The sequence below is a fragment of the Delphinus delphis genome, chromosome 15 (assembly GCF_949987515.2).
Source record: "Delphinus delphis chromosome 15, mDelDel1.2, whole genome shotgun sequence".
Taxonomy (NCBI): domain Eukaryota; kingdom Metazoa; phylum Chordata; class Mammalia; order Artiodactyla; family Delphinidae; genus Delphinus; species Delphinus delphis.
Genome location: NC_082697.1, coordinates 748,004 through 773,095, shown reverse-complemented (window position 1 = coordinate 773,095; position 25,092 = coordinate 748,004). Strand labels below are relative to the sequence as shown.

Genomic DNA, 25,092 nt, shown 5'->3' with positions numbered 1-25,092 from the left:
CTGTACTTCGTCTGACTCCCGCTCGTGGCTGGAAGGACGGGTCCTCGTCATTGTCAGCAAGTGGGGTCCCAGGTGGAGCTCGGGCCTCCAGGCAGGGTCTGTCTGCAGAGGCTCTGAGGGGGATGTCTCTGTGGACACGGCAGGAGCCGGTGCTGAGGATAGGGTTGGGGTGTGGATCCCAGCCCCAGGTGCTCTGCCCCGCCCTCCCCAGGCCCTCAGCCCGCGCCTGCTCTGCTGTGCTCACCTGGCGCCCTGTGGTCACCTGGAATCCTTGCTCTGCGGACACAGGTCGGGGTGTCCCTGTGCCAGCCAGGTTCCCAGACCCCTGGGTGGGGTGCTTGTGGAGCTCTTTTCTCAGCCAGAAGAGAGGTGGGGGTGTGGGAGGGAGGGGGACCCTACTCCCCCATCTCAGAGGAGTCTGTGGTGCCCCCAGGCCTGGGCAGCAGGCCCAGCGGCTGAGCACTGAGCCTCCTGGAAACTGCAGAGCCCGCAGGGAGCCCTGAGGCCCAGACCGGACCAGAGCTCGGCGAGCACCCCTCCCCCGCTGTATGCGGACTCAGGTCTGGGCCTCAGAAGCCTCATTCCAGGGGAATAAGTCCAGCAGGTCTAGCCACCTGCCCAGGTGGCCCTGGCCCCGCCATCCTGAAGGAAAGCCAGAGCTCGTTGGAACGGCTGCCTCCGGGGGGTGTGGCTCTGGGGGAGGCGGGACCTGTGATCCTGCTGGTCCGGCCCCCCACCGCTCTTGTCATGCCTTCTCGGGCCAGGCCCCATCCTGGTGTGGTAGGGAGGGAGCCCTCAATTTGAGGATATTCCTGTCCAACCCCAGCTGGTTCTGAACCTTTTCGGGAGAGTGGGGATCTGGTCCGAATCCAGGAGCAAATTGTATGGGGTCCTGGGTCGTCTTTGGGCTCCTGTCTTTAAACAGATTGGGGTGACCTGGAGGCCTCTACCTGCCGTCTCCCACCTGGCATCGTCTTACCTGGGGAGATTTCATTGTAAAGACTCACAGCAAAGGTGGTCAGGGTGAGCCATCGGCGGCATCGACAGATATCCGTTCATGTTTAGAAACTGACATACAAACAACAGCAACAAAAACCTGGTTTGTGCCCATTAAAAAAAAAAAACAACTGGCACATAACATTAAGTGAGGAAAACGGGCAGACACACAGGGCGCGTTTGGAAGGAAACAGTGAAATGTAAGAGCCGTGCTCCCAGTGGAGGGGAGGCTGATGTCTAGTAAGAGCCGTGCTCCCAGTGGAGGGGAGGCTGATGGCTAGTAAGAGCCATGCTCCCAGTGGAGGGGAGGCTGATGGCTGTTTTCAGTTGCTTCTTTTGAAGTAATTATAGATTTACAGAGAGTTGCAAAGAAATCTGTGAGGCTCCGGTGAGCTCCATGCCCAAGCAGCTGTCGGGCAAGGTCGGTTCTGGAAAACTGGCCCTGGTGGTGCCAGAGCTGTTCGGATGGTGACTTTTACTTTCTTTATGTTTTCAGTATTCTTGAAGTTTCTGGAATAAGCATATGATAGTTATTTTTAGCTCCTGATTTCTTTTCATGTAACTGTATAAGTAAGACACGAATAATTCCTTGTGTCAAGAATTTCAGCCATGGCCACAGACAAGCACAGAGGCCGAGGCTGTTCCTCCTCCGAGATGCCCACGGCTCTGTGGGCGATCCTCCCAGCCCCTCCTCTGTGCAGCCACACGCTTGGATGTGCTCGCAGAAATACCTGCTTCCAGGTGGGGGGGGGGCAGGGGGCGGGGCTCCCTCAGCTCAGGCACCGGCCCTCCTTCACGGGGAGACTCCACCACAGGGTGGGGTGGTGCCTGGAGGATGCGTGTTTGGAATTTCCAGAAGTGAGGGAGGCTGTTTCTCCCCTCCCCACCCCCAAATTTCAGGATCCGAGGGAATAGACCTCAGATGTGCACCCAGGGGACACCGCCCCTGCTGCCAGGGCCACCTCAGAGGGTCCTCTGAGCCAGCCAGTCCCCAGGTCCAGAGGATTCAGAGCAAACCTGGGGGCTGCGGTTTCCCTCCTGAGATAGGAGCAGCTGGAGACCCAGTACCCGGGGACCCTTGTCCTCGTCCCCGGCCACCAAAGGGTGCGGGTAGGGCGGGACAGAGGGCCGTCCCCGGAGAGACCCACTGAAGGGGCCCCAGGACGGGCACACCTGCGGTTTGTTGGAGTGGCAGAGGTCACAGTGTTTCTGCACAGGTTGGGGAACCGGAGAAGAGAGGGCAAGGAGCGGGGGTCCCAAGGCGGCTCACTGGGAGGTCCCAGCTGGGGCCCATCCGTCTCCACCTGCCCCCAGGACGCTCTCCTGGGAGACCCGGCCTTCCAGTTGCCCGAGCGCCCCTCGCCCAGTGCCCCCCCCCCCCACCAGCCCGGGATAGGCAGCTCGGGCTCAGGAGCCTGGGAGGGGCACAGACATCCGGCCACACCCTTTACCAGGCTTTCCTGCAGGGAACTAGAAGGCTCCAGGCCTCTGCTGGGAGAGGACTCCAGGGACTCCATGGGACCCTGGCCACGTGGGGCTGAGGGCCAGTGCAGCCAGGATGTCAAAGGTGTCTCCCTGGGGGCAAGAGTGCACCCCACTCCCAGGACTGGGGTACGGGCCTGGGCTCCAGGCTCCTCGCTCTGTGCCGGGCTCGTGCAGCTCCACGGGGTGTGGGGGGAGGGCCGCCGAGGGGAAACGGGTGCTCCGGGCCCGGGTGGGGCCCACCTCTGCCCACCCCCCTTTGTGGCCCTCCCTGGGCCTGCCTGGCCCTGGGGTCCAGGCAGGGTCCCCACTGAGCCTGTTCTTTGCTCTGCTCTTGGGAGCAGCAAGGCCCTTTGCACTCCGGGGAGGGGCTGTGGGGGCAGGCCACCCCGTCCGGTCTTCCTCTTCGTCCCTTCCACCCCAGAGCCCTCTGTCTTAGGGACCCCGCTCTGCCCACTGGGGTTCCAGCCCTCCACCTCCTTCCCTAACTGTTGGGTTTGGGGGCGCTGGGGCCCCTGGGCTTGGGCTGATAGGCAGACCTGTGGCTGTGACCAGGCTTGAGGGCAGCCTGTCCAGGGAAGGGGACACCCACATGGCCAGGGGCTTGGGCTGGGGCCTGGAGCAGCCCCGGGACCCCCAGACCAGGAGCCAGGGCACCCTGGGCTGGTTGGGCTGCACACCTAGCAAGGGGGGGTGGCAGGGGGTCCGGACCTGGGGAGGGGGGCCAGCTCTAGGCACCCGATGGAGCGTCAGGTACAGGGAGCTGGAACTGTGGACGTGCCCCAAACGTCCCTGCCGTCTGGGTTACAGCGCCTCAGGGAGTCTAGTTCAAGTGTGAAGATCGACCTCACCGCATGTGGCTCCACCTTCTGGGCCCCTGGGACGCTGAGGCCGAGGGAGGGGACAGCATCTTCAAGGCCGGAGGGCAGGAGCTGCTCCAGGGCCCGCTGAGGGCCTGGGACTCCCGCCCAGCTGGAGCAGGGATGACTCAAGCCCCTTTCAGCGCCCGGGTTTGGAGTGCGAGAACATCCAGGGGAACCAGTCCAGGGCAGAGGCCCCGCCCTTCACTACACACCCCTGCATCCTCGGCTGACCCATGTCACCCCTGTAGAGGGAGCTGCCCTCCCACCGCCAGGCAGCACTGACTGTGTAGTTTAGATCACCTGGAACCTTCTGCTTTCAGAGGCCCCACTGGCACGCCTCCCAGGAGCTCGGAGCTGACGGAGAGCATCACCCACCCCTCCTCCCCTCCCCCTCCCCCTCCCCTCCCCCCATCAAGGTCCCAGAGCCAGTACCAGCCCTCTGCTGCCTTGGGTGGGTCTCCATGCTCCGGCCCCTCCCCTCGTGCCCAGGGACCCCGCCTTCCCCTGTAGAGCAGAGTGAGAGCCGCAGCACTCACAGTGGCCCCCGAGCCCTGTGACACTCCCTCTGCAGCGAGCATGTGACACAGGCTGCCGCGCTGGCCCCTTCCAGAAAGTGGTGGGCCCCAGCGGCCCCCACCCCCAGTCCCCTGGCTGCTCCCCCACCCGGGGCATCTAGGGGGCAGGACCATGCCTGCCCAGCCACTGTTGTCCCCAGGCAGGGCCCAGGGGTCAGGAGCCCTGGGGAGGCTGGCTGAGCACATTCCAGAACCAGCTGCCCAGGGGCCCATCCTTGCCACAGAACTTGTCACGGCTGCTGTCTTCTCTATGGGGTCGGAGGACGGGACCAGGTGCTGGTGCTGTGGCCTGGAGCCCAGCCGCTGTGCAGCTGGCGGTCGCCCCGCTTGGGGGCGCCACCGACCCCACTCTCCGTGCGGCCACCTTCAGGGCCAGCGCCCCGACAGTGCCCTGTCCTGGGGAGGCCGGGACCACATGGACGGGCAGATCCTGGGCCAGCTGCGCCCCCTGGCAGAGGAGGAGGAGGAATACGGGGCCGGGGACGCCCCGTCCGCAAGGCCCGCCTTCCCGGGGATGGGCTCCGAGGAGCTGCGGCTGGCCTCCTTCTGTGACTGGCCACTGAGCGCCATGGTGCCGCCGGAGCTGCTGGCCGCCGCCGGCTTCTTCCACACCGGTGAGTCCCAGGGGCCTGGGCGCCACTGCAGATCCTTCTGGACTGGGCTCTACCTTCTCCACGGCATCTGCCCCCGGGACAGGGAGGGTCCCCACAGCCCTTCCATGCCTGCCCCCCGCCCTGCAGTCTCTCCTGTGCTTCCGACCTACACGCGCACCTGGGGAGAGGCCAGACCATCACGGAACAGTTGGACCCTGGGCTGGGGGGACAGTGATGGGACGGGGGAGCCAGGAGGAGGAGAAGGGGGTATGCGGGCACCGGCAGGGCCCCCGGGAGTCCAGGGACAGGCCCTTGGAGGGCTGGAAGTGGGATGTGCCTGTAGCGGCCCCTGGCCTGTGGTCTGTGCACCAAATCTGTTGATCGGAGGGGGTGAGGCAGGGGTGAGGGTCTCGGAGGTATAGAGATGAGGGTCCACATCCCCCGGTGGAGTCGTGAGCCCCTAAGACCAAGCCTGGCAGCAGACAGCTCCCCTTCTTTCCATCGCTGGGAATCCATCCTGAGGAGGGGGCACCTGGGGCAGAGGTGCGGGGTGCGAGGGCTCTGCCCCCACCTTTCCATACATACTGTGGACACCCCCTGCGTCCCTTTCCCCAACGTGCACCTCGATCCTGGCAAGTACCCAGACATCGTTACCCCTATTCCACTGTCGAGAAAATGGGGTACACGTGAATTCTGAGGAGAACGCTGGGCAAAGGGGTGGCCAGTGGGAGCCTGCAAGGCTCACGAGCAACCCCAGAGAGCCCCTGCCCCAGAGGGAAAGGCCACCTGGGAGCGCCCAGCCCTGGCCTTGGGGGACACACAGGCTGTGCAAGGGGCCAGGCGAGGTCAGGACCAGTGTCTTGACTCCATCCCAGGCCAGCAGGACAAGGTGAGGTGTTTCTTCTGCTACGGGGGTCTGCAGAGCTGGGAGCCAGGCGACGACCCCTGGACCGAGCATGCCAGGTGGTTCCCCAGGTATGGGCTCCACGGGCCAGCCTCCCTTCCCCAGTCCCGGGGGTGTCGAGTCTCAGGGACCGCGGTGGGGGGGACTCTCTGGGGACGGCGCTTCTGCTATTTCTCCCTTGATGTTCAAGAGTCTGTCTCCAAAACAGCTTCCCAGCAAGCGCCCACCACCCCGGAGCCCCAGCTGCCCCCACAGGGGTGGGGGAAGCGGGGGCAGAAGGCAGAACCCCGGCCCAAGGGGTCCACGAGGCCAGACCTGGCCGGTGCGGGGGGTCCTCTGACAGCCCCAGCCCACTGCCCACTGCCCACGGGGCTTCCGAACTCACTTTCCTCAGGTGTGAGTTCCTGCTCCGGACAAAAGGAAGGGACTTTGTCTGCAGGGTCCAGGAGTCTTGTTGCCGCGTGCCGGGCTCCTGGGTGAGTTCTGCCTGCCTGCCCTAGGGCTCTGGGGGGTGGTGGTGGTAAGGGTTCCCCCGATCCCTGCTCCTCCGCCTACTTGGGGCACAGGTATTCTCTGGCTCCTTCCAGGACCGTTCAGAGGAACCAGAAGACGCAGGTCCCACCACCCCCTCAGGTGAGCCGGGACACGCAGCCTAAGCCTGGCTCCCTGGGGCACCTCCCTCCTGCCCTGTGGCCAAGCCGTTGGGTACCCCCCCAACACAGGACATTAGGGAGAGTGAAGGGTGCTGCCTGGGCTTGCTTCACGGGGGCTTGACACAGCCACTGCGTGTGTGTCCGGGGCTCTGCTACCCGTGCCTGGCCTCTGTGTGCACAGCCAACCCCGAGGCCGGCACAGGGGCGTGGGCGGGAGAGGCTGCCATGCACTGGGCAGCCTCTGCTGGGGTGGCAGCCAACCATGTGCGAGAGCCGACCGGCCTCCATCCCCAGCACAGAGGGGCCGGCGGCACGGAGCTCTGCTCTCAATCAGTGCCGGGCGGGGGGTGGGCGGGGCAGGGTTTGAGGGGCTCCAGGGTTCAGGTCCCGACTGTGCTCTCTGAGCCTCAGTGCCCTGAGCTGTGAAATGGGGCTGGTGCCAGCCTCCACTGGGATTAAACAGGGGTCTGTGTGTCGCCCCGGGAGCAGCGCCTGGCACGTAGTCGGGTTCTGTCCGTGGCTGCTTTGGTGATCAGGTTTCCATCTTCCCGGTGTGGCGGCACCTCTGACACAGGCCCTGGGAACACAGCCCTGACTCGGACATGGATGGAGTGGCTGTGATGGCCACAGGGCCCCTTGTGTTGAGGTGGCCCTGGTGATGTGCCACAGTGGCGGGCCGCTGCCTCTCTGCCGGGACCCCGAGGCCCTGGCCCCTGCCTGCCCTCGGTCCAGCACCCCTCGCCCTGCCTTGCAGATGCTGGGGGCGACCAGCAGCAGCCCGCCTGGAGCCAGTGCCCAGCAGTGCAGGCCGTGCTCCGGATGGGCTTCGGGCGGGGCCAGGTGCAAGGGCTGCTGCAGCGTAAGTACCGCCAAGGGGTGCCGACCGGCATGTCCACGTCGCAGCTGGTGGCCGACCTGCTCCAGGAAGAGGACGGGGGCCGGGAAGCAGGGGCCAGAGGTACCTCCACCTCTCTGGACCCCGCCCACCTCTCCTCTGGACCCTGCCCACCTCTCCCTGCTCACTGCCTCTGGGCACAGCCTTCCCTCGCCGCCCCCCCCCCGCCCCGGGGCCAGCCCGCAGCGTCCCGGGCCACGGCGCGAGGGGCTGGATGGGCAGAGCGTCCTGGTGGAGAGTGGGCTCTGGGATCCTGGTGTACCGTAGGTGGGGGAGCGGGCTGGTACTAGGGCTCACCTGTGGCCTGCTATCTCTGGCCAGGCCTCGTGTCCCCTGGGGACCTGGGCCTCACCCCTGTTCTATCTGCCCACAGCTCCTGTCCACCCAGGGCCCGAGCTGCCCACGTCCGGCAGAGAGGCCCAGGTGTCAGGCGCCAGGGAGGCAGGTGAGGGTGAGGGGCGGGGGTGGGGCCCCTGGGTGGGGGCGGGGCCGGCCCTCCTGCATCCCGCGGTGGGGGGCGGGCACTCCCGGTCTGGCCCGCCTCCCCATTGGCCAGTACAGAGGGTGGAGGTCAGGGTGTGGGGCGATGTCACAGGTCCCCGCTGTGGAGACCCAGGTGGAGCCCAGGCCGAGGGGGTGCCGGTGGCTCTCGAGGCCCCAGGAGCCCAGGACGCCGGCGTGGAGAAGCAGCTGCAGCGCCTGCGGGAGGAGCGGACGTGCAGGGTGTGCTTGGACCGCGCTGTGGCCGTCGTCTTCGTGCCCTGTGGCCACCTGGCCTGTGCCGAGTGCGCGCCCAGCCTGCAGCTGTGCCCCATCTGCAGGGCCCCCATCCGCAGCTGCGTGCGCACCTTCCTGTCCTAGGCCAGGTGAGCGCTCGGCCTGGACAGTGACCTCAAGCGCCGGCTCCTGAGATCCTGCTGCAGGGCCGATCCTGACAGACATTGCTAATCAACCCCATACCTTCCCCTGACGCTCAGATATTTGCTCTGAATCCTTCTCAGCACAGCACCCTGGGGGGCCACTACCACTCCGCTTAAGCGCATCTCTGCCTTGGTTTTCCTAGCTGTCAAGGGGGATAATTCCTCCTGTCCAGCTGGGCATACGTGGCAGCAGCCAGGCCAAGGGGAGGACGTCTTTGGAGGCACGTGAAGAAATGCACGATGCCCTTGTTAGGAGAAAGCGCTGGGGTCTGCCTGAGCATAAGACCCCAATGGGGATCTCAGCCTGGGATCTGGGCCCAATGGAAATGCATGGTGGGTGGGGGAGGGGTGCGTGACGCTCCAATGCTCATGTGGGGGCAGGAGCCGTGGGCTTCTCAGGGTTCCCAAAGGCTCTGAGCCCCAAGGTCCCTCCAAGAATCCTCCAGGGGGAGAAGTGGGAAGGGAACTCCCTGGGGGCTGAGGGTCCCCAGCCGGGGGGAGAAGCCAACTGGAGCTGCCGCTTCGCCCTCCTCCCCACCAGGAGCTGTGAGCACTGGCCCCACGTGGGCACCCACTCGGTGGCTTGCTGAGCACGGCTGAGCTCGCGTCCAGCACTGACCAGTCCAGCGTGGAAGATGGAGCTGCAGGCGGCTTGGCGTGTGGGGTGGGGGGCCATTTCCCCTGTGTGTGTGGGTGCTTTGGAAGAGTCAGAATAAAGTGTGGGTTTTCCCTGGATGGTGCGCAGCACTCTGTTCCAGAACCACCAGCCCCCTCTCCACCACCTTGCCCCAGGCGTCTGTCCCCCCCCCCCCCCCCTCACCAGTAGGGCAGGTGAGGCCAGGCCCATTCCAGGCCATTCCCACCACCCCTTACTCTTCCCCCTTTCCCTTGTTCTTATCTTTTCAGCATTCTAAGGACTTTTAGAATGGACTAGCCTTGGGCTGCTTCTGAAACTGAACCTGTAATTGTCCCCCAAGGTCTTGCAGGGTAGGGAAGGTGGTCTGGAGGTCAGGTTCCTTTCCATCCTCTACTTGTGGGCACCTTGGGATACACTAGGACTGTTGCATCCCGGGGGCTCGAACAGTGCCCTCTGCTTATCACCAGGAAGCCCTTGCCTTGTGGGCTCCTGGGCAAGCCCAGCCCTCACCCCGGGGGTCCCACCGGCCACAGCACCTGGGGCCCTAACCCTAACTCCCACCGCGCTCAGGTGGAGGTCACCATGGGCTCACTGGACCCTCGTGGTGGGGTCACTCTTTCCCTGTCTCGCAGGCCCCTTGGCCAGCCCGCCCCCCTCCCGCCCCAGCACGGGTGTGTGCAGCCCCCGGGGGTCTGGCTGCCCTGGGGAGGGCATCTGAGGGATGGGGCTCCTTGGCCAGCAGCCCCAGGCCTGCTGTAGATGGAGTGCATTCCCAGTGCTACCGGAGGCCAGGGATGAGGTTTTTTCTCGTGTCTTTTTTTTTGTTTTAGAAAAAGGAAACAAACTCTTTAGAAGTTGCAGCCGTCCCGGCCTGGTGCTGGCCCTGCCACCCTGGCTCACGTCCAGTCACCAGACCCTGGGGGCGCCTGCAAGGCCACGGGGGCGGGAAGGTCCGCTGCCTGGAGGCTCCTTACCGTCAGCACGGGTCACCGAAGCTGGAGGTCATGGGGGCGGGTGGGGGGCGGGATGGGTGCTCTTCACCTATGCCACCGGCCGGCCTGTGGGGCAAGGTGGGGGGTGAGCAGGGGCAGAGAAGCGGAAGGAAGGCGCGGTCAGCGGGGCTGCTGTGCCCTCGTCCGTTGGAGAGCAAATGGGACAAAATCCAAGAAGGGGAGGGCTTCCTGGCCTTTGGAAAAGGGCGCGGGGAGGCGCCGGGCTTCTGCGAGGCCCGGCCAGGACCGGGACTCCCCACGCAGGCAGCTGGGGGCCTTGTCCCTGCAGAGCTGACTCTGGCCGCAGACATCTCGTTGGGGTTTGAGCCAGGGGGCTGGGAGCGGAGTGAGGGGCTCACCCTAGGTCCTTCTGGCTGCCCAGCTCCACGGCCAGGGGGAAAGCCCAGAGGCGTGTCCAGCCTGGCCAGTTCTCCCAGCTTGTGTGCCCAGGTCATCAACTCCCATATACCCTGCCCTGGCTCAGGGGTCTGAGCGAGGCCTCTCCTCCATCACGGGAGCTGGATGCCTGCTACCTCTGATGGCCCTTAGCTGACGTGGGGCCTCACTTATAGGGTAGAAGGACTGGGGGGCTACCAAGAGGGCCAGGCTCCCCAGGGATGGCCGCAGGTGTGGCCCTGAAGGGCAGGCTTGACTCTGAGGGCCTGGGTGAGACGGAGGAAGCACAGCTCTACCAGGAGAAGGACCACAGCCACCTCTGCTGACCCCGACTTTCAGGAATCCATGTGGGCCAGGGCCCATGGCAAAGGCCGCTTCGGAGGAGGGGGGCCAGTGGCCCAGGCACCCCCACTGAGGCCTGGGGTGGTCAGGGCCGTGGACACTGCTTTTCAAGAGGGAAGAAGTCTGATCCTCCAAAAGTAGGAAACCAACTCCTCAAATTTCCTGCCACCGTGAGACCCAGGAAAATCGCTCTGTCGCTCTCCTGGTTGGTGGCCTCTCAGCGTCCCCTCAGCCCCGACTCCCACAGACTCTGCTGGGCACGGGGGCCGAGCCCCAGAGCCTCTGCACCCCACACCCGGCCCAGAGCCGGCACGGAGCAAGTGGGAAAGTGGGGGATGGACAGACAGATGGATGATGGATGGACAGGCAGGCAGACGGATGCCTGGTGAGGTTTCCCCAAGGAGAGGAGCCTGGCGGCTATGCTACCTGGATTGGCCAGACCAGCGGGGCAGGCTCTGCGGCCGTGCTTACAGGCACGCCTGCTCCAACGAGAGGCTGGAGGGCTTTTCACTGACATGGCAGAGAGGAAATGGGTCAAATCCACCAATGAAATCAACTGAAAGAAACCAAGACCCAAATAAAACAAACCCAAACAATGGACGGGACGGCAGAGTGGAGAATGTTCCCAAGTGCAAACACTCAGGAGGTGACGCAGAGGTGGGGGGGGGGGGGGCCGCGGGCTGCCCAGACTGGAGAGCAGAGGGTGAATTCCCGCTGGGTGCAAAGCTTCAAAGGACGCTGGTGCTCTCAGCGGGGGGCTGTCCCAATCACAGCACCTCAGAGCTGTGTCTGCACAGCACATGGGCGGCCGGGGCTTGCTGGGCAAAGCTAACACGTCTCTGAGCCCCAGTGCTGGCTCCCGTCCTAAAACGTTTTAATGTAACCAATACAGGAAGCCCCTTCTGTTTCCTCCCAGCCGGCTGTGGGCTGAGTGATGGTTTGGGGCCACCCAGCACCAGGACCGAGGGTAGCTGGGGGCTGGTCCGGGACTGAGTCTGGCCCCTGAAGGACACGTGGACCGCCTACCCCACGGCCACCTGACCTCTGGGAACAGAGGCTCTGAATTCTGATTCAGATCCCAGGGAAGGCTCTGCCCACAGGAGCTGTGGGCCCCCTGGGTGCGCCCAGCCCCGGCGAGACCCCGTCTGAGCCTGGGGTGGTCAGGGCTGGCGAGGGCACCCGAGTGTTGATGCTGCAAATCAGAGGAAACGTCAGCAGGGTTCACGGGAGGGGGACGTGCGAACTTCCCTCAGATGCATCCCTGCTAGCACTGGGCCTGAAGGTGGGCCACTTCCCAGCTGCAAGGGGGCACGGGGCAGGGGGACTTTCCTCTGTAGGTCAGAGCTCAGCCTTCCGCCTGTGACATCTGTGGGGATCGTGGGGGGCAGCTCCGCAGCACAGGAGCCCTCAGACTGGAGGAGCTGGGGTGCACTGACCCCTGGTGCCCACAGCCCAGGGCCTCCCCTGTCTCTGCTCAGGCCAGGACCTCCGTGGCACGGGGACCCATTTAAGAGGCCAGGTCCCAGGCCTCTGTGGCCAGCCCTCAGCTTCTCTTTCCCTCCCCCACTGCCTGATGGGGCCAGCAGGTCACTAACAGCATTCTGCAGGAGGCTGGTGGTCGCACACTTACAGCTGTCCTCCTCCTCGGTGACAACGCTGACCACGTGGCAGGCACAGATGAAGCCCACAAGCTGAAAGACATGGAGACGTCACTCAGGGTGAGGCCCCGGGAGCCACAGAAGCATCATCGTGGGACGTGGGCCCCCGCGCATCCTAACCACACAGCCACTGCCCCTCCTGGTCTTGGTGTCCTTGTCTGTAACACTGATCGAGGGGAGTGATCTGCCAGCCTCCTTAGCTCTGGAGTTCCAGGCGGCGTCCACTCCCCAGTGGGGCTGACCAAGCCCTTGCTTGAACGGGGGGGTGAGATGCAGAGAGAAGCCCTGGGAGACACATGACTGCAGCCTGAGGGTCCCCCAGGCTGACCGCGCCCCCACAGGCTGACACCCCTGTGACAGCCCAGCCATCCTCCCCAGCACCTCTCGCCGTAAGCAGACCACTGTCAGGTTTCTCCTCCTTGGGAAGCCATGGTAGAGAAGCTTCGAGACAGCCAAGCTCACGGTGTGCACGGCAGCGCAGGGGAGACAGACCGAGGACTTGGTGCAGCGGGCGACTCGGGGCAGAGTGGACGGGGCTGGAGTTGAGGGCCTGGCCTGGCAGATGTTCATTAGCCAGGCTCCTCAGAGGATGCTCGGACTTCAGGGCAAAGAGGACAGGCCTGCATTAAACCCCCACAGAGGCCCGGGCACCAGGGCCACTGCAGCAGAAAGGGCTCCCGCTGAGACGGGGCAAGGCCGGCACTGCCCACAGCCCGGGTGATGGTAAGCATGGGGGAAGGGGGAGTTATTCCCTGCGTGGTGTTTACTGCATCCTCTTTGATGAGAACGAGGGGCCCAGCCCTGACCCGCTGCTGGGGCTGGCAGACAATGCACAGGGCGGCCCGGAGTGGGCAGCAAAATGCATCTTGAAGCCACAGGGTCTCGTGGAAGGCCACAGCCCCGTGTGCTCGCAGGACCCCTGGAGGGGCAGCCCCGCCCCAGCTCATCCTGGAGGGGAGCCTCTTCCACAGAAGCTGGAAACCTGAGAGGTGGCCCAGGACAGCAAAGTCATGCCCTCTGGCCTCTCTCTGCCCTGTAGGTCAGCCCAGCATCCTCTGGGGCATCACCTATTGTCTTTGGTCACCCCCATAGCAAGCAGTGGTCTCGACCCTGAGGACATAGCACATAGTGAGGTTCCAATAGTGGTGGGTCAGAGGTGCCCCACCTGCCCCTCCACATTCCCCACCCTGCATGGTGTGGCCAGTGTCCACCAGCGCCCTCCAGCTTGGGTTGGCCCATGTGGAGCCCAGCAGGAAACTGGGGGGGGAGGGGGAGAAGAAGGGCTCGTATCCCCCAGCCCCTTCTCTGCCAGCACAACTCCTGCCCACCTCCCTTCAGGCAACAGCTCAGCCACGAGCCCCAGGGGAGGGGGATATCCCGTGGGGTCCCCGACACGGCACCTATGCTTAGAACAGCCCCTTCACCTGCCCCCGGGAATTAACCTGAGCCGAGTGCCTCATCACTGTCTTGCTGGGACCCTGACTGCTCAGGAGAATAGGCAGAAAAGAGGTCTCATGGGGGGTACCTGCCATGGAGGAGCTGCAGCGGGTCTTCTGAGAGAGGGTGGTGGGGTCTGTCTGTGGGGCAACCACAGCCGGGGCGGGGGGCAGGGGACAGGAAGCCAGCCAGTGGTGCAGCTTTAGGGGCAAAGGGCCACGGGAAGGAGAGACTGGCCTCCCATCAGCAGTGGCAAGACCTCAGGGGGGTTACTCTCACCGAAGAACAAGCCCAACAGCCTCCCTTGACGCCCCACATGCCTTGAAGGAGGAGACGGAGCTGGAAGGGCTCGGAAGCCCGTCCTTCCAGGCGGCAGGTCGGGGGTCTCCTCTGTGCCTGTCTCCCTGCCATTGCAAGGCAGACCTGAGCCGCCTCCCGACGCCCGAGAGCTGGCCGAGGTGCTGAAAACGCCTCCGCAGCCCCGCGCGGTGGGCGGGGCGCTGGGGGACACCGCCCCACCTGCCACACCTCTGCCCGCCCACCGCCCCTCCCAGGCCCCCTCGGGATCCGGCCCAGCTCCTCCCTGAGGCTCTCAGCCCTGCCCGTCCCGCCCCCCAGCACCGGCCGACTGTGCAGCCAAGGGTCTGCTGCTCCTGGACCCTCAAAAGCAAGCAGCAGAGGGCTGCCTGGTATCTAGAAGCCGGCATTTCACCAAAGACCTGCTGGATAGCACAGGGAACTCTGCTCGATATTGTGTAATAAGCCACACAGGAAAAGAATCTGAAAAAGAGTGGCTGCATGTATACGCATAGCGGAGCCACTTTGCTGCACACCTGAAACGGACACAGTGTTGTAAGTCAAATACACCCCAATATAAAATAAAAATTATATTAAAAAAGGAGGGCTTCCCTGGTGGCGCAGTGGTTGAGAGTCCGCCTGCCGATGCAGGGGATACGGGTTCGTGCCCCCGTCCGGGAAGATCCCACATGCCGCGGAGCGGCTGGGTCCGTGAGCCATGGCCGCTGGGCCTGCGCATCTGGAGCCTGTGCTCTGCAACAGGAGAGGCCACAGCAGTGAGAGGACCGCGTACCCCCCCCCAAAAAAGAAACCCCCATCCCTGGGGATGAAGGATAAAAGTGAGGAGTCTGTCTCTGCCATCACGTGCAGTCAGAAACGCCCAGGAGAATCCTCCTTTGTTCTTTTCCGCTTGCTTCCTGTTACCTTTTCACAGATTCTGTACGTGATTTCAGAAGCTCTGACCTGTATCCTTGGCAAGCGGTTCTTTCTCCTTTCGAGGAATGCACCCAGGTTCCCAAGTATTTTGGGAAAACCAGAGCCCTCTTTTTGCCTCAGTGAATGAGCCATGGTGGGAGAGAGAATGTCCCAGCACCCGAGGGACCGGCAGCACCCAGATGCCCCAAAGTCTGGATTTCTGCAGGTCCTGTAAGAGCAGGAGGGGAGGGAGCCCTGGGAGCTCGAGAGGCACCCGAACTGTCACGTGTTTTCTGCCAGGGAAGGCCCTAGACCTGGCATTCAGCTTCCAACGTCAGCTGTTGGCGCAGAGCATCCGCGCTTTAAACCCAGCATCCAGCCGGACACGGTGCTGTTGGCCTGTGAGCACCCAAGCAGGCAGGAGCCTCCAGGTCTGACCAGCGCCCTCCAGTGGCCGCACCCGTCCTGCCCGAGCCCTGGAGTCAGCCGGGGCGGCCAGCCACTGGCCCAACCCGCTCCGGCCCTTCCCGTCTGACCACTTCTCTGGAGCTGCAGACAAAACACCCCATGCTCGACTAAGTTTGAATTTCAGATACAGAATGAAACCATTTTTAGTACAAGTAGCTCCCAAACGTGGCAGGGAACACGCTTACACTAAAACTTGCTGTTTCTCTGAAATTCACATTTCACTGGGCGTCCTGTATTTTTACTCGCGGAATCTACACCCCTACTCTCTACGCCGCGGGAGCAGAAGAGGCCAGCGTGCAGGCCAGGCTGGGTCTCCCCCGCCCCTGGCCCCCACGGTCGGATTGTCGGGTATGGAAACAGACGCTCTGACTTGGAGGAGGCTGTGGAGAAGCTCCCAGGGCTCCTCCCCTGCCACGCTGCCTCCAGGGTGGGGGGTGGGGCTGCAGGAGCCTTCACCTTGATCCCCCTCACGGAGGGTCCTACCTGCCTGCCCGACCCCACTGCATCATCAGAAGTTTCAGGTTCTGTCCCCTCGGTTCATCCTCACGCCAGCGCTGGGGTTGGAATTGGTTCTCAGCCCACTTTGCGGAGTGGGTGGCCCAGGCCACACAGGTGTGGGGGGGGTGCGGTTCCTTAACCTCTGGGCAGGGATGGTGTGAAGAGGGGCTCCCCGCCCCCTGCCGAGGACCTCCTCTGCCTCCACAGGAAAGGCTGAGACAGGGGCCCACAGCAGGATGAGCCCCTCCCCCCGCCCCACCTCCCCTCCCCCGCACTCACCGCCACCAGGATCTGCAGGGCGCTGTGCAGGGCCTCCACGTAGCCATGCTCCAGGGTGCAGCCGATGCCTGGCACCAGGGCCTGGCTGTCCAGGGGACCCAGGCTGGCCGCCGGCTCCTTGTGCACGCAGCCCGGGCCATGCTCATGCCACCAGGAGTGGTGCCGGGAGAGGCTGAAGGTCAGGAGCCCGCTGTCCTGGGGGAGGGGTGGGGGGTGGGGGTGGGACCAGGTCAGCACCAGGGACAGAGCCAAACCCCACCCACTGCGGCCCAGATGGGCTCCCTGAGAAGGGCAAGGGGTACTCTGCCCTCCCGCCTCCCCTGCCCCGGCCCCTTGGGCTCCAGCCGTCGGGAGCAGGGGGCACCAAGGCCCTCCCAGTCGTTCCCATGTAGGGAAGGCCTCCCTGTGCTTGCCATGGGCCCCGGCTCACACCCCGTCCTCCAGGAAGGCCTCCCTGCCCAGGACAGACCCCCAGGACACACTCTAACGGTGCCCTGGGCCCCTCCTTCGCATCTCAGGCCAACGCTGCCGTTTCAGGTACATCTGAACTAACCTCTGTCTCCCCCACTGCTGCCCAGGTGTGGTCCCAGGAAGCAGGGGCCATCTGCCCCACTGCCCACCCGTGCCACCCCACTCCTGGCTCTTAGACTCCCCTCTGAGCTTTGGGCAAAGATGAAATGCAGTGCTTCGTGTGACGTGTCTGAATCAGCTGCGTAGGCAGGCTTTGCTCACACTGATGCTCCCAGAACATGGCTTGGGTGAGGTGTCCCCTCCCCTGCAGGGGGGACCTGGGGACTTTATCAGCATTTGAAGGAGCAGCCCAGAGGGTGGGCAGGGGCACGACATCCCCTCTGCCTGGCCGCCCCGGCGGTGTTCCCGCCTGCGCCCTTCTGCAAAGGCTGGTCTCTCTGCTCCTGCTCCGCAGCCCTGACTCTCCTTCCACGTGCTGCCCAGGTTTCAGGCCCCCTCCTCCAGGAAGCCTTCCCTGGTGCATCTACTACCAGCTGGAGACCACCTGCCAACCAATGCCCGCAGCCCCTCATCCATCCATCAGATCACTGATCTTTCCCCAAAACTTTACTGAGTCGCTGCTATGGGCCGGGACTGTTCAGGGTGCGAGGGAGAGAACCATGAAGAGACCCGGCCTCTGCCACCATCGGGGAGCCGCGCGATAAACAAGCAAACACATCCAGTGCCCCCGGGCCCTCGCCAAGATCCCCTCCGTTTGCGTGAGTTTCCCATGACTTAACTCACCTTTGAGAGGCCCCCCACTTCCAAGTAGAAGCAGATAATGAAGACGTTCCAGGTGACCCAGGCGGCCGCCCACACTGCGTACTGTGGAGACAAGAGAGGGCGGGGGAGGGGATGGGGGGGAGGGAATGTGACTTTGCACCTCCCTCTTGGAGGACAAGGCCTCTGCAGGGTGGGGGGGCTCTGCTCCCCGAGTCTGGAGCCCAGGATGCTCCGTTTGGCAGAGGGTGTCCCTGAGCCCACCGGGACAAGGCTCCTGCCCCAGCAGGGCCGGGGAACACCTAGGAGATGGGGAACAGCGGGCTGGAGGGGGCCAGCACAGAGCACACTTCCCGAGCTTGGTGTCCTGGCCCAGAGGTGCCCGTGGCCCATGCCACATGAACCAATGACAAGCAAGGGCAGAGCACCCCCAAAACCCACCCCAAAGATTGCCCCCAAGAGCTGCCTGCAGCGGGGAGGGCTGCCAGCCGGCACCTGCTTTCGTCAAGTTTTACTGAGACGCAGCCCCGCCCATCGTGCGGCACTGCTCAGGCTGTGTCTGGGCCATGACAGGGCTGAGTACCTTCCACAAGACTGTGCGGCCTTTACAGGAGGGTTTGCTGCAAACCCTGATCCAGACCAATTATTCTGATCTGTACCGAACGAAAATGCTACTCTGCTCGGCGCAAAACTTTCTGCACATCGTCTGAGCTTCTCCAGAGGCAGGACGGTCGGGGGCATGGGACCACGGGCAGGGAGCGGGTGCTGAGACATGCTGGGTTCCAGTTCCGCCTTGGGCCCCTGGCAGGTGCTCTGCAGCTGTTTCCCAGAAGTAACCCGGAAGCCACAATGTCCAGGTCAGAACTCAGACGTCCAGGCTGTGGGAAGGTCCGAGCCTGGGGGTCTGTGCGGCTGAAATCCGGGCCTTTCCAGGTTTTCTCATGGCTTCCAGGAAAGTACTGCCACTGAAGCCCTCCATGTCGGTCATCCCGGCCCCCCTGCCCACAGGAGAAGGGCCGGAGCAGAGCGGACTCACCACCACGATGTAGCGAGGCCGGTACTGGATGGTGCCGAAGAGCCCCAGGATGACCACGACAATGTGGGTGAAGGTGGCCAGGATGGGTGCCCACTGGTAGCCCAGGAAGTCGAACACCTGCCGCTCCAGGGCGGTGACCTAGGAGCAGGGCAGGCGTGTGAGGGGCGGCGGACCCCTGGGAGCCCCAGGTCCCGCTCCTGCCTGATCGCCACCATCCGGCGCCCACTGTGGTCTCGGCTATGCAACAAAAATCTCCAAACAAGTCGACGGGCCTGGAAGCATCGCCACTGGGGTGCCCCTCTTGGAACAAGCCCCCGCCCTCAGCTTCCTCACCTGCAGAACGGGAACACGCGGCCGCTCTAAATTCGGGGGCTGCAGGGCCAGACAGCAAACGTGGGGCAGGAAGGCCAAGCGGGACACTGGGCTCCTTGGGCCCCCAGACCAGCACCCTCCCCGTCTGCGGGGCTCCTTCACCGCTTTGGGGCCTCTCTTTCCAGGACGTTCCCACCGCTCCCCCGCTCTGTGGATGCCAACCCTGCAGGCTCGGCCGACAGACGACCGATGCCAGGGGATCAGATGTGCCTAAGAAACCTGCCGCTTTATACGCAGGGGAGATGGACCAGATCTGAGCTCATTCATTCATTCATTCACTCATCATGTTTGTGGGGCCGAGCTCATCACCAGGAGAAAGTATGACCGAAGCCACTGCACCCCAGATGCCATCCCATCTGTGTTCACGGCAAGGAAGGTGCGGCGAACAAGGGCAGAGAGGACCAGCACATCCCAGAGGACGGTGGCAGAGAAAGGACAGCAGATCAGCATGGCCCGTGGCTGCCCTGCACAATGTCCCCGTGGGCCACCGTGCGTCCAGCACTCATTGCCACGGCCCGTGGCTGCCCTGCACAATGTCCCCGTGGGCCACCGTGCGTCCAGCACTCATTGTCACTGCAGAGGCGAGAGAGCCATCTGGACCCAGAGCAGGTGGGCTCGGGGGCCATCCACTGAGCCCGGGGGTGGGGGGGACTCTGCAGGGCGGAGGAGGGAGGGGAGCCCCTCCCAGCAGGCAGCCTCAGGCGGGCATTGGAGAAGCCAGACTTCTCACAGCCGGGCGGGGGAGGTCACCGCATGCCCCTCCTCAGGACTGGATGGTCTGAGGCCAGCACAGCAGGGCTGGGACAGAGGGGAGCGGGCGGGACAGGGCTGCGAGGGGTAGCCTCCCTCCCACATGGCCCGCCGGCACTGAAGGACAGAGCCCAGCCAGGTGAGCCTTTGTGGACTGGCCCTGTGGTCACCAGGCCGGCTGGCCACAGAAGCCCCTACTGCAGCCCGGGCGCTCGGCCCTCCCCTGACCACCCTCCTCTCCTCTGCTCCAGGCCTGTGTCCTGGAGCCCTCACGGGACCCCCGCCAGCCCCCAGGAAACAGCTGCTGTGGTGCGTCCTGGGCACTGCCCAGCCACTGTGGTTGGCCTGGACCAGGTAATAGCTATTTCCAAGAGGTCTCGGGGAGGCGGCATTCCAAGCGTGTCCTGCGGGGGGGATGGGGTCTGCCCTAGAAGACAGCTGGAGTGGGGAGTGGGGAGGCGGGAGCAGACCCACAACGGGGCATCCCATCAGGCAATTTCTAGCGGGATGGCGTCCCGCAGAAGGGTGGCCAGACAGGACCCCCAGGGAGAGGCGCCAGAATGCTCTTCCCCGACAGGAGGAAGCACACAGTAGGTACAGAGCCGCGGCGCAGAGTGGAGACCTTGGCAGTGAACTGGGCCAGCTTCAGGGCACAAGGGTGAGCAGTCATTGAGCCCCCTCCCCAGTCCGCTGGACTGTGTCCAGGGAAGCCTCTTCCCTGGCGGGTGGGCGCCAGCAGCCCCCCCAGGCCTTCGGGGACACCCCACTTCAGGGATGCCCATGCCCTTTAGACAAAGTCTGAGCTCCCCGCGTGGGCCCGGGCCCTACCACCTGCCCCTCCCCCCCCAACAGACCCTCACTGCCACGTCCCCGAAACCCTGCATCTCTCAACTCCCGGAGCCACACTCCTGCCTCACCTGGGTCCTCCGCATGCAGCTGTCTCTGCGGGAGCCCCACCACACGCACTTCTCCCCAGGTGCCTTGCATTCTCACACGCCTGCGACTCAGTCCACTCCGTGTCAACGTCAGCAGCGCTGACCCAGGACAGCAGGAGGGTCTGTCTGTCCGTCTGTCTACAGATGTCGCCTGGGCTAGGCCACTGCCTAGCCCCGAACGAGCCTCCTCGCCCATGAGGGCTCAGCTGCCCCATCTCGGCGCGGCCCCCGGTGCCCAGAGGAGGCCTGCACATTGAAACTCCCAATTACAGATTTGGGGCAAGGAGACAGGCATCCCAGGGCAGAGGGCCTGCCTCTGCTGTCTCACGAGAGCCCGGCCCCGCCCGACTGGGCAGTCGTGGGCTGGTGGACTCGACCCCACGCTGGCAGTCTCCACGGAGGACGGCCACGTGGGCCCTTGGCCGCTGATGAGGGCAGGGAGGGTGGATGGGCCAAGGTCCGAGGTGGTGCAAAAGGAGGGGGAGGGACACACGTGAAAGGCCTACACTGTGGTGGGAAGCTCCGTGGGGCAGGGAAGAAGAGATGCACATCCACACGCACACACACGCACACACGAGCACACATGTGCACGCACACAGCCCTCGGGGCACAGCTGGCCAACAGCACCTGTTCCAGACACAGAATGAAATTTCAGTCTTAGCCCCAGGCCTCCCCTTGGTGCCCAGAAGCCCCTGACCAATGGGCAGGGACGCCTGCCCTGCTTGAAGTCGCCCGGGGTGCCATGCACGGGGCGGGGAGGCGGAGTGAGGGTGCCCCAGGTCCCCTTCCTACCCCACCCCGACCCATCACCGGCCGCCGGCACCGTCCTGTGAGGCCCAGACTCAGGGCCAGCCTGGCTGTGCATCCCTGCTGAAGTCTAAGTCTGAGGGGCGGCCCCCAGGGTCTGCTTGCCAGAGAGACCCCACAGCTGGCAGGGTGGGGCTGGTGGGGGTGTCTTTTTCGTTTCTAAGCCAAGGTACTGGAAGGCTCAGCTCTCTGCAGTGCCCCAGTGGCCTGCTCACGGGTCCCAAACCCCTCGCTGGGCCCTGGCTCCCATCAGAGCCAGGGCCCAGCCTGGGAAAGGGCCTCAGGGTGCTGCAGCTGGCTCAGAGTATTCTTCAGGGAGAGGGCTCTGAGATGTTCAGGCCTTTGTCCCATAGCTGGGTAACAGGAAAACTCTCACGCTTGTCAATAAGAGAAAAGAAAGCAGAGGACTCCCCACAGGGCTTCCCCCTCGGCTCCCCCGCCCCGCCCCCCACAGGGACCAGAGCAGTGGGCGGCGTCAAACCTCTTCCTGCTCCGCTGCCCCCTGCACCCGGCGGAGGAGGGACAGGTGCACGGCCGGGACAGAAGGCCGTTTGCAGCTGTCCGCTGCTCTTAGCTGTGGCCACTGGCCGCATGGGGACATAGCTCCGTCCCGGCTCGCCTGGCTGAGACTAAAGAGACTGCAGGAAGCCCCCATGCAGGGAAACCCTGCTGCCCTCAAGCCTAGATAGCCCTTCCCCCACAGCTGCGGCCAGATCTCCAGAGGCCTGTGGTGGGCTCATCTGTGTACCGCCCACCACAAGACAGTGAGTGACACCATTGCTCCAAGGCCCGGGATGGCTCCCTATTGCCAGTGGAGCAGCCCCTGGGCCTCATGCCTTCTGCAGGCCCGGGCTCTCTCTCAGCCTTATCTGTCCAGCAAAACCCCCCAGACCGCCCACCTCCCTCCTCACTCCCCACCACCCCTGCCCATCGCTTCCACAGCACTGAGCCTGCTCCACAGGGAAGCTCCAGCAGCTCCTTCCTTCCTCCAGGCGGGCCTGTGTACCTCTGCCCCCGCCAGCCTGGACAGGAGCCCTGTCCCCAGGCAAAGGACAGAACCCGCGTCCGTGCATGGCCGTGGGTGCAGGAGGACTTCCACTCACAGCCTCTTTGAAGCAAGCCCCTCCCCCTCCGTGGCCCTCTGGCTCCAGAGAAAGCACCCTGCCGGCTGGGTTAGGAGCACACCCGGGGACCTTGGACAAAGCAGCATTTCCCTTTTAAGACCAGGGACCCAGGGGCTCGCCAGCAACTCCTCCCCAGCCCAGGGGCCTCCACCTTTGTTTAGCCCCCACCCCCTAGGCAGCAGGAGCTCCTGAAGCTCCAAAGGCAGAACTGACACTTGGCAGAGGGATGCCCAAGTCCTCCAACAACGCTCTGCATCCAGAGGACCCAGCTCTGCACGCAGGCCGGACACAAAAGACAGGCAAGCACAGCCCTGAGCAGACACGAAAGACAGGGAAGCACAGCCCTGAGCACAGGCGCAACCTCTTCTCCGCCCCGGACTCTCCAGGCCAGGGCAAAGGGGAGGGGCCTCCTCCTCCAGTTTGGGGCGTCAGGGGTGGGCACGGCGGGGCTCACACACCCCTACACAGACACACCGGCAGACATGCAGACAGACACACACTCCCAAATTCACAAGCACCCTGGCCGCCAGGGGCTGTCAGGTCTCAGAAACTGGACTCCGCCGCTCACTCATTGCCTAGTGCTGGCTTCGGAAAGGGAACACACACAAACACACACACACACACGCACACACCCTCGCAACACTCCTTGCGCGCACAGCCGGGGCCACACATACCTTCCGACACGTGTGGACACCGCGCGCAGCGGCGCCCCTTCCCAGCCGCGCGCACGGGACTTGGAGATCGCGGAGCCCGGCGCTCCCGACGGGAGGGTTTTGTACCACGACAGGCACTTCCAACGGCTCCCCAGCACCTGCCGCGTCTCTCCGGACCCCGCGGCCGCCCCGCCCCGCGCCCCCAGCCCGGACTCCGCGCGCGCGCACACAAGACGGGGCGCGCCGCGGCGCACGGAGGGGCCGTCGGGGTCGCACATAGGGCGCTGGCTTCCCACCCCACCCGGACAGCGGGGAACTTCGGCCGCAGAAGCGTGCGGGTCCGAGCCATGCCCAGTCGGGAGCCCCCAGGGGCTGTCGCGGACCCAGCGGGCAGGGCTGACTGTGGGGATGGCGTCCGGATCCCCCAATGCGCTGGGACTGCCGGGCCCGAGGAGGGGTCGTCGCTCACCAGCTGGAAAGTGCAGAGGAAGATGAGCGTGCAGCGGCCGGAGCAGCAGCCCATGGTTCCGGCCCGGCCCGCCGGCGCCGCCTCTGCGATTCTGGACCAGGTGCCACCAGCGCGCGGGACACCCGGCGCCTGGGCCCGCAGCCCCCGCCCTTCACTTTCCCCCACTCCCGCCCCCCCAAGTCCCCGGCCCCCGGCCCCGCCCCACTCTGCAGCGTCCCTCCCCCCCATTGCAGGGCTCCGCCCCGCCTGGCCCGCGATCCCAGGTCCCCGAAGTCCCTGCCCCCCCCCCCCCCCCGCTGCAGTCCCGCCTCCGCCCCACAGACTCGAGATCACGGCCGGCCAGTTCCCACCCCGCAGCCCCAGCCAGTCCTCTGTCCCGCCCTGCTCGGCAGCCCCGGGTCCCCCAGCCCAGCCCAGCCCCGCCCCGCCCCTCCGAATAACAGCTGCGCAGCGTCTCTCTCCCTCTCTAGCCCGACTCGCAGCCTCTGAGGGCTTGTGCCAGCTGGGGAGGGGGCGCGGGACCCCTTCTTAAAGGGGCGATGGCGCAGCTTGTCAGGCGGTGCGGAGCTGGAGGGGCTGCGCGGTGGCCCCAGGACAGACCCGGAGCTGCTGCAGACCTGCCCCACAGAGACCAGGATAACCCCCAGGATATCCTACCCCGACCCCCGCACCCGCACCTCCCGCGCTTGCCCCGGGCTCTCGTGTGACCCACCCACCCAACCTCCTTCCTAATGGGTCCCCGGGCACACTCCATCCCTGAGGCATCCTGGACTAGGTCAGGAGCTCCCAGGTCCCCCTGCAGGGGTGAAGACTCAAGAGGAGGAGGGGCAGGCTAGCCTACCAGGAGCTCACCTGCCCAGGCACTGCGGAGGGGCGGGGAGCGGGGGTGGGGTGGGGGGGGGGGCTGCAGGCCAGGCCAGGGTCAGGCCTGAGGGGGAGGTTCCCTGGGAGACCCTGGGCTGTAGGCAGCCTTGGGGCACGGGACCTGTGCTTGGTGGAGGGAGGGCTAGATGAAGACCTCCATGCGCAGAGGTGTGGAGGTGGGACTGAGCAAGATGTAGGGCCGATGGTGGGAGCGAGGCAGATAAGGCGGGGGCCGGAGATGTGGGCACAGGCTGGCTTGGGCTTTACCCCACTGGTCATAGGCAGTCGCTGGGTTCTATATCAGGGTGACCCATGGTCAAGTGAGTCTCGTGCTGGGATGCGGGCTGTGGCCCTGGTCAGACCCCGGGGGGAGCAGGACCCAGACAGAGTGGCCAGCGAGGGGCAGCCCAGCACGAGGCACTTCAGCCTCGGGCCGCGGGTCTCAGCTCCAGCAGTCCAGAACCAGAGGGTCCCAGCCCCGTGGTGACGGTGGTGACAGGGCGCCTCGCCTCCTGGCAAGGGCATTTGCAGAGAGGTTGCTGGACATCGGGTCCTTGGAGCTCTGGCCACCCCGTTATCGCCAGCCCCCTTCCCAGAGGAGGGACGTGAGACCAATTTCCCATGGCAACCTCAATTCCTGACCCCACTCATGTGAGTTCACAAACTACCCGGAGTTTTCCCCTCCGTGATTTTGGTTCCCCCGCATGCATTTGCCCACCTGTGCCAGGATGCACGGGTCATGGCTGTCACCGCGCTGTCTGCAGACAGAAGCCTGACAAGCACCTGAGAAGAGAAAAGCCACTCAGAGCCGTGAGAGAGAGACCTCTTCACACCCACCAGGATGGCTGGAATCCGCAGACAGACACAGCAAGTGCTGGCCAGGACTCAGAGAAACCAGAACGTGCGCACACTGCTGGTAGGGGTGTAAAACGGTGCAGCCGCCGTGGAAAACAGTGTGGCAGGTCCTCAGAGGTTAAATATGAAGTTACCATGGGACCCAGCAATTCTACTCCCATATATTTACCGCAAAGAAACCAAAATGTCCACACAAG

General features: G+C 64.6%; 2 protein-coding genes across 2 annotated transcripts; one reads left to right on the top strand and one right to left on the bottom strand.

Annotated features, from left to right (window-relative positions):
* The first annotated feature begins 3,219 nt into the window (after window positions 1-3,219).
* On the top strand, window positions 3,220-7,822 carry BIRC7 (baculoviral IAP repeat containing 7). Its single transcript, XM_060032869.1, has 9 exons — window positions 3,220-3,231; window positions 4,287-4,530; window positions 5,385-5,484; window positions 5,808-5,889; window positions 5,980-6,046; window positions 6,821-6,929; window positions 6,991-7,024; window positions 7,335-7,406; window positions 7,616-7,822. Exons 1-9 carry the CDS (start codon window positions 3,220-3,222, stop codon window positions 7,820-7,822), a joined length of 927 nt encoding a protein of 308 aa, XP_059888852.1.
* Window positions 7,823-9,445: 1,623 nt separating this feature from the next.
* On the bottom strand, window positions 9,446-23,230 carry NKAIN4 (sodium/potassium transporting ATPase interacting 4). The gene is made up of 6 exons (XM_060032617.1): window positions 23,177-23,230; window positions 18,067-18,204; window positions 17,055-17,135; window positions 15,801-15,995; window positions 11,879-11,939; window positions 9,446-9,576 (listed from the first exon to the last, which is right to left on the bottom strand). The coding sequence occupies exons 1-6, from the start codon at window positions 23,228-23,230 to the stop codon at window positions 9,560-9,562; spliced, it is 546 nt and encodes a 181-aa protein (XP_059888600.1). The 3' UTR covers window positions 9,446-9,559.
* Window positions 23,231-25,092: the final 1,862 nt, after the last annotated feature.

What these genes read in the sequence shown, in the direction of transcription:
- BIRC7 (XM_060032869.1), top strand. An exon ending in CCGGGAAGCAGGGGCCAGAG is followed by an intron (nt 7,025 to 7,334) that starts GTACCTCCACCT and finishes ATCTGCCCACAG; the next exon opens with CTCCTGTCCACCCAGGGCCC. An exon ending in GTCAGGCGCCAGGGAGGCAG is followed by an intron (nt 7,407 to 7,615) that starts GTGAGGGTGAGG and finishes GTGGCTCTCGAG; the next exon opens with GCCCCAGGAGCCCAGGACGC.
- NKAIN4 (XM_060032617.1), bottom strand. Translation starts at nt 23,230, where the DNA reads ATGGGCTGCTGCTCCGGCCGCTGCACGCTCATCTTCCTCTGCACTTTC. An exon ending in AAGTGGGGGGCCTCTCAAAG is followed by an intron (nt 15,996 to 17,054) that starts GTGAGTTAAGTC and finishes CCCCTCCCCCAG; the next exon opens with GACAGCGGGCTCCTGACCTT. An exon ending in CCCTGCAGATCCTGGTGGCG is followed by an intron (nt 11,940 to 15,800) that starts GTGAGTGCGGGG and finishes CATGTCTTTCAG; the next exon opens with CTTGTGGGCTTCATCTGTGC.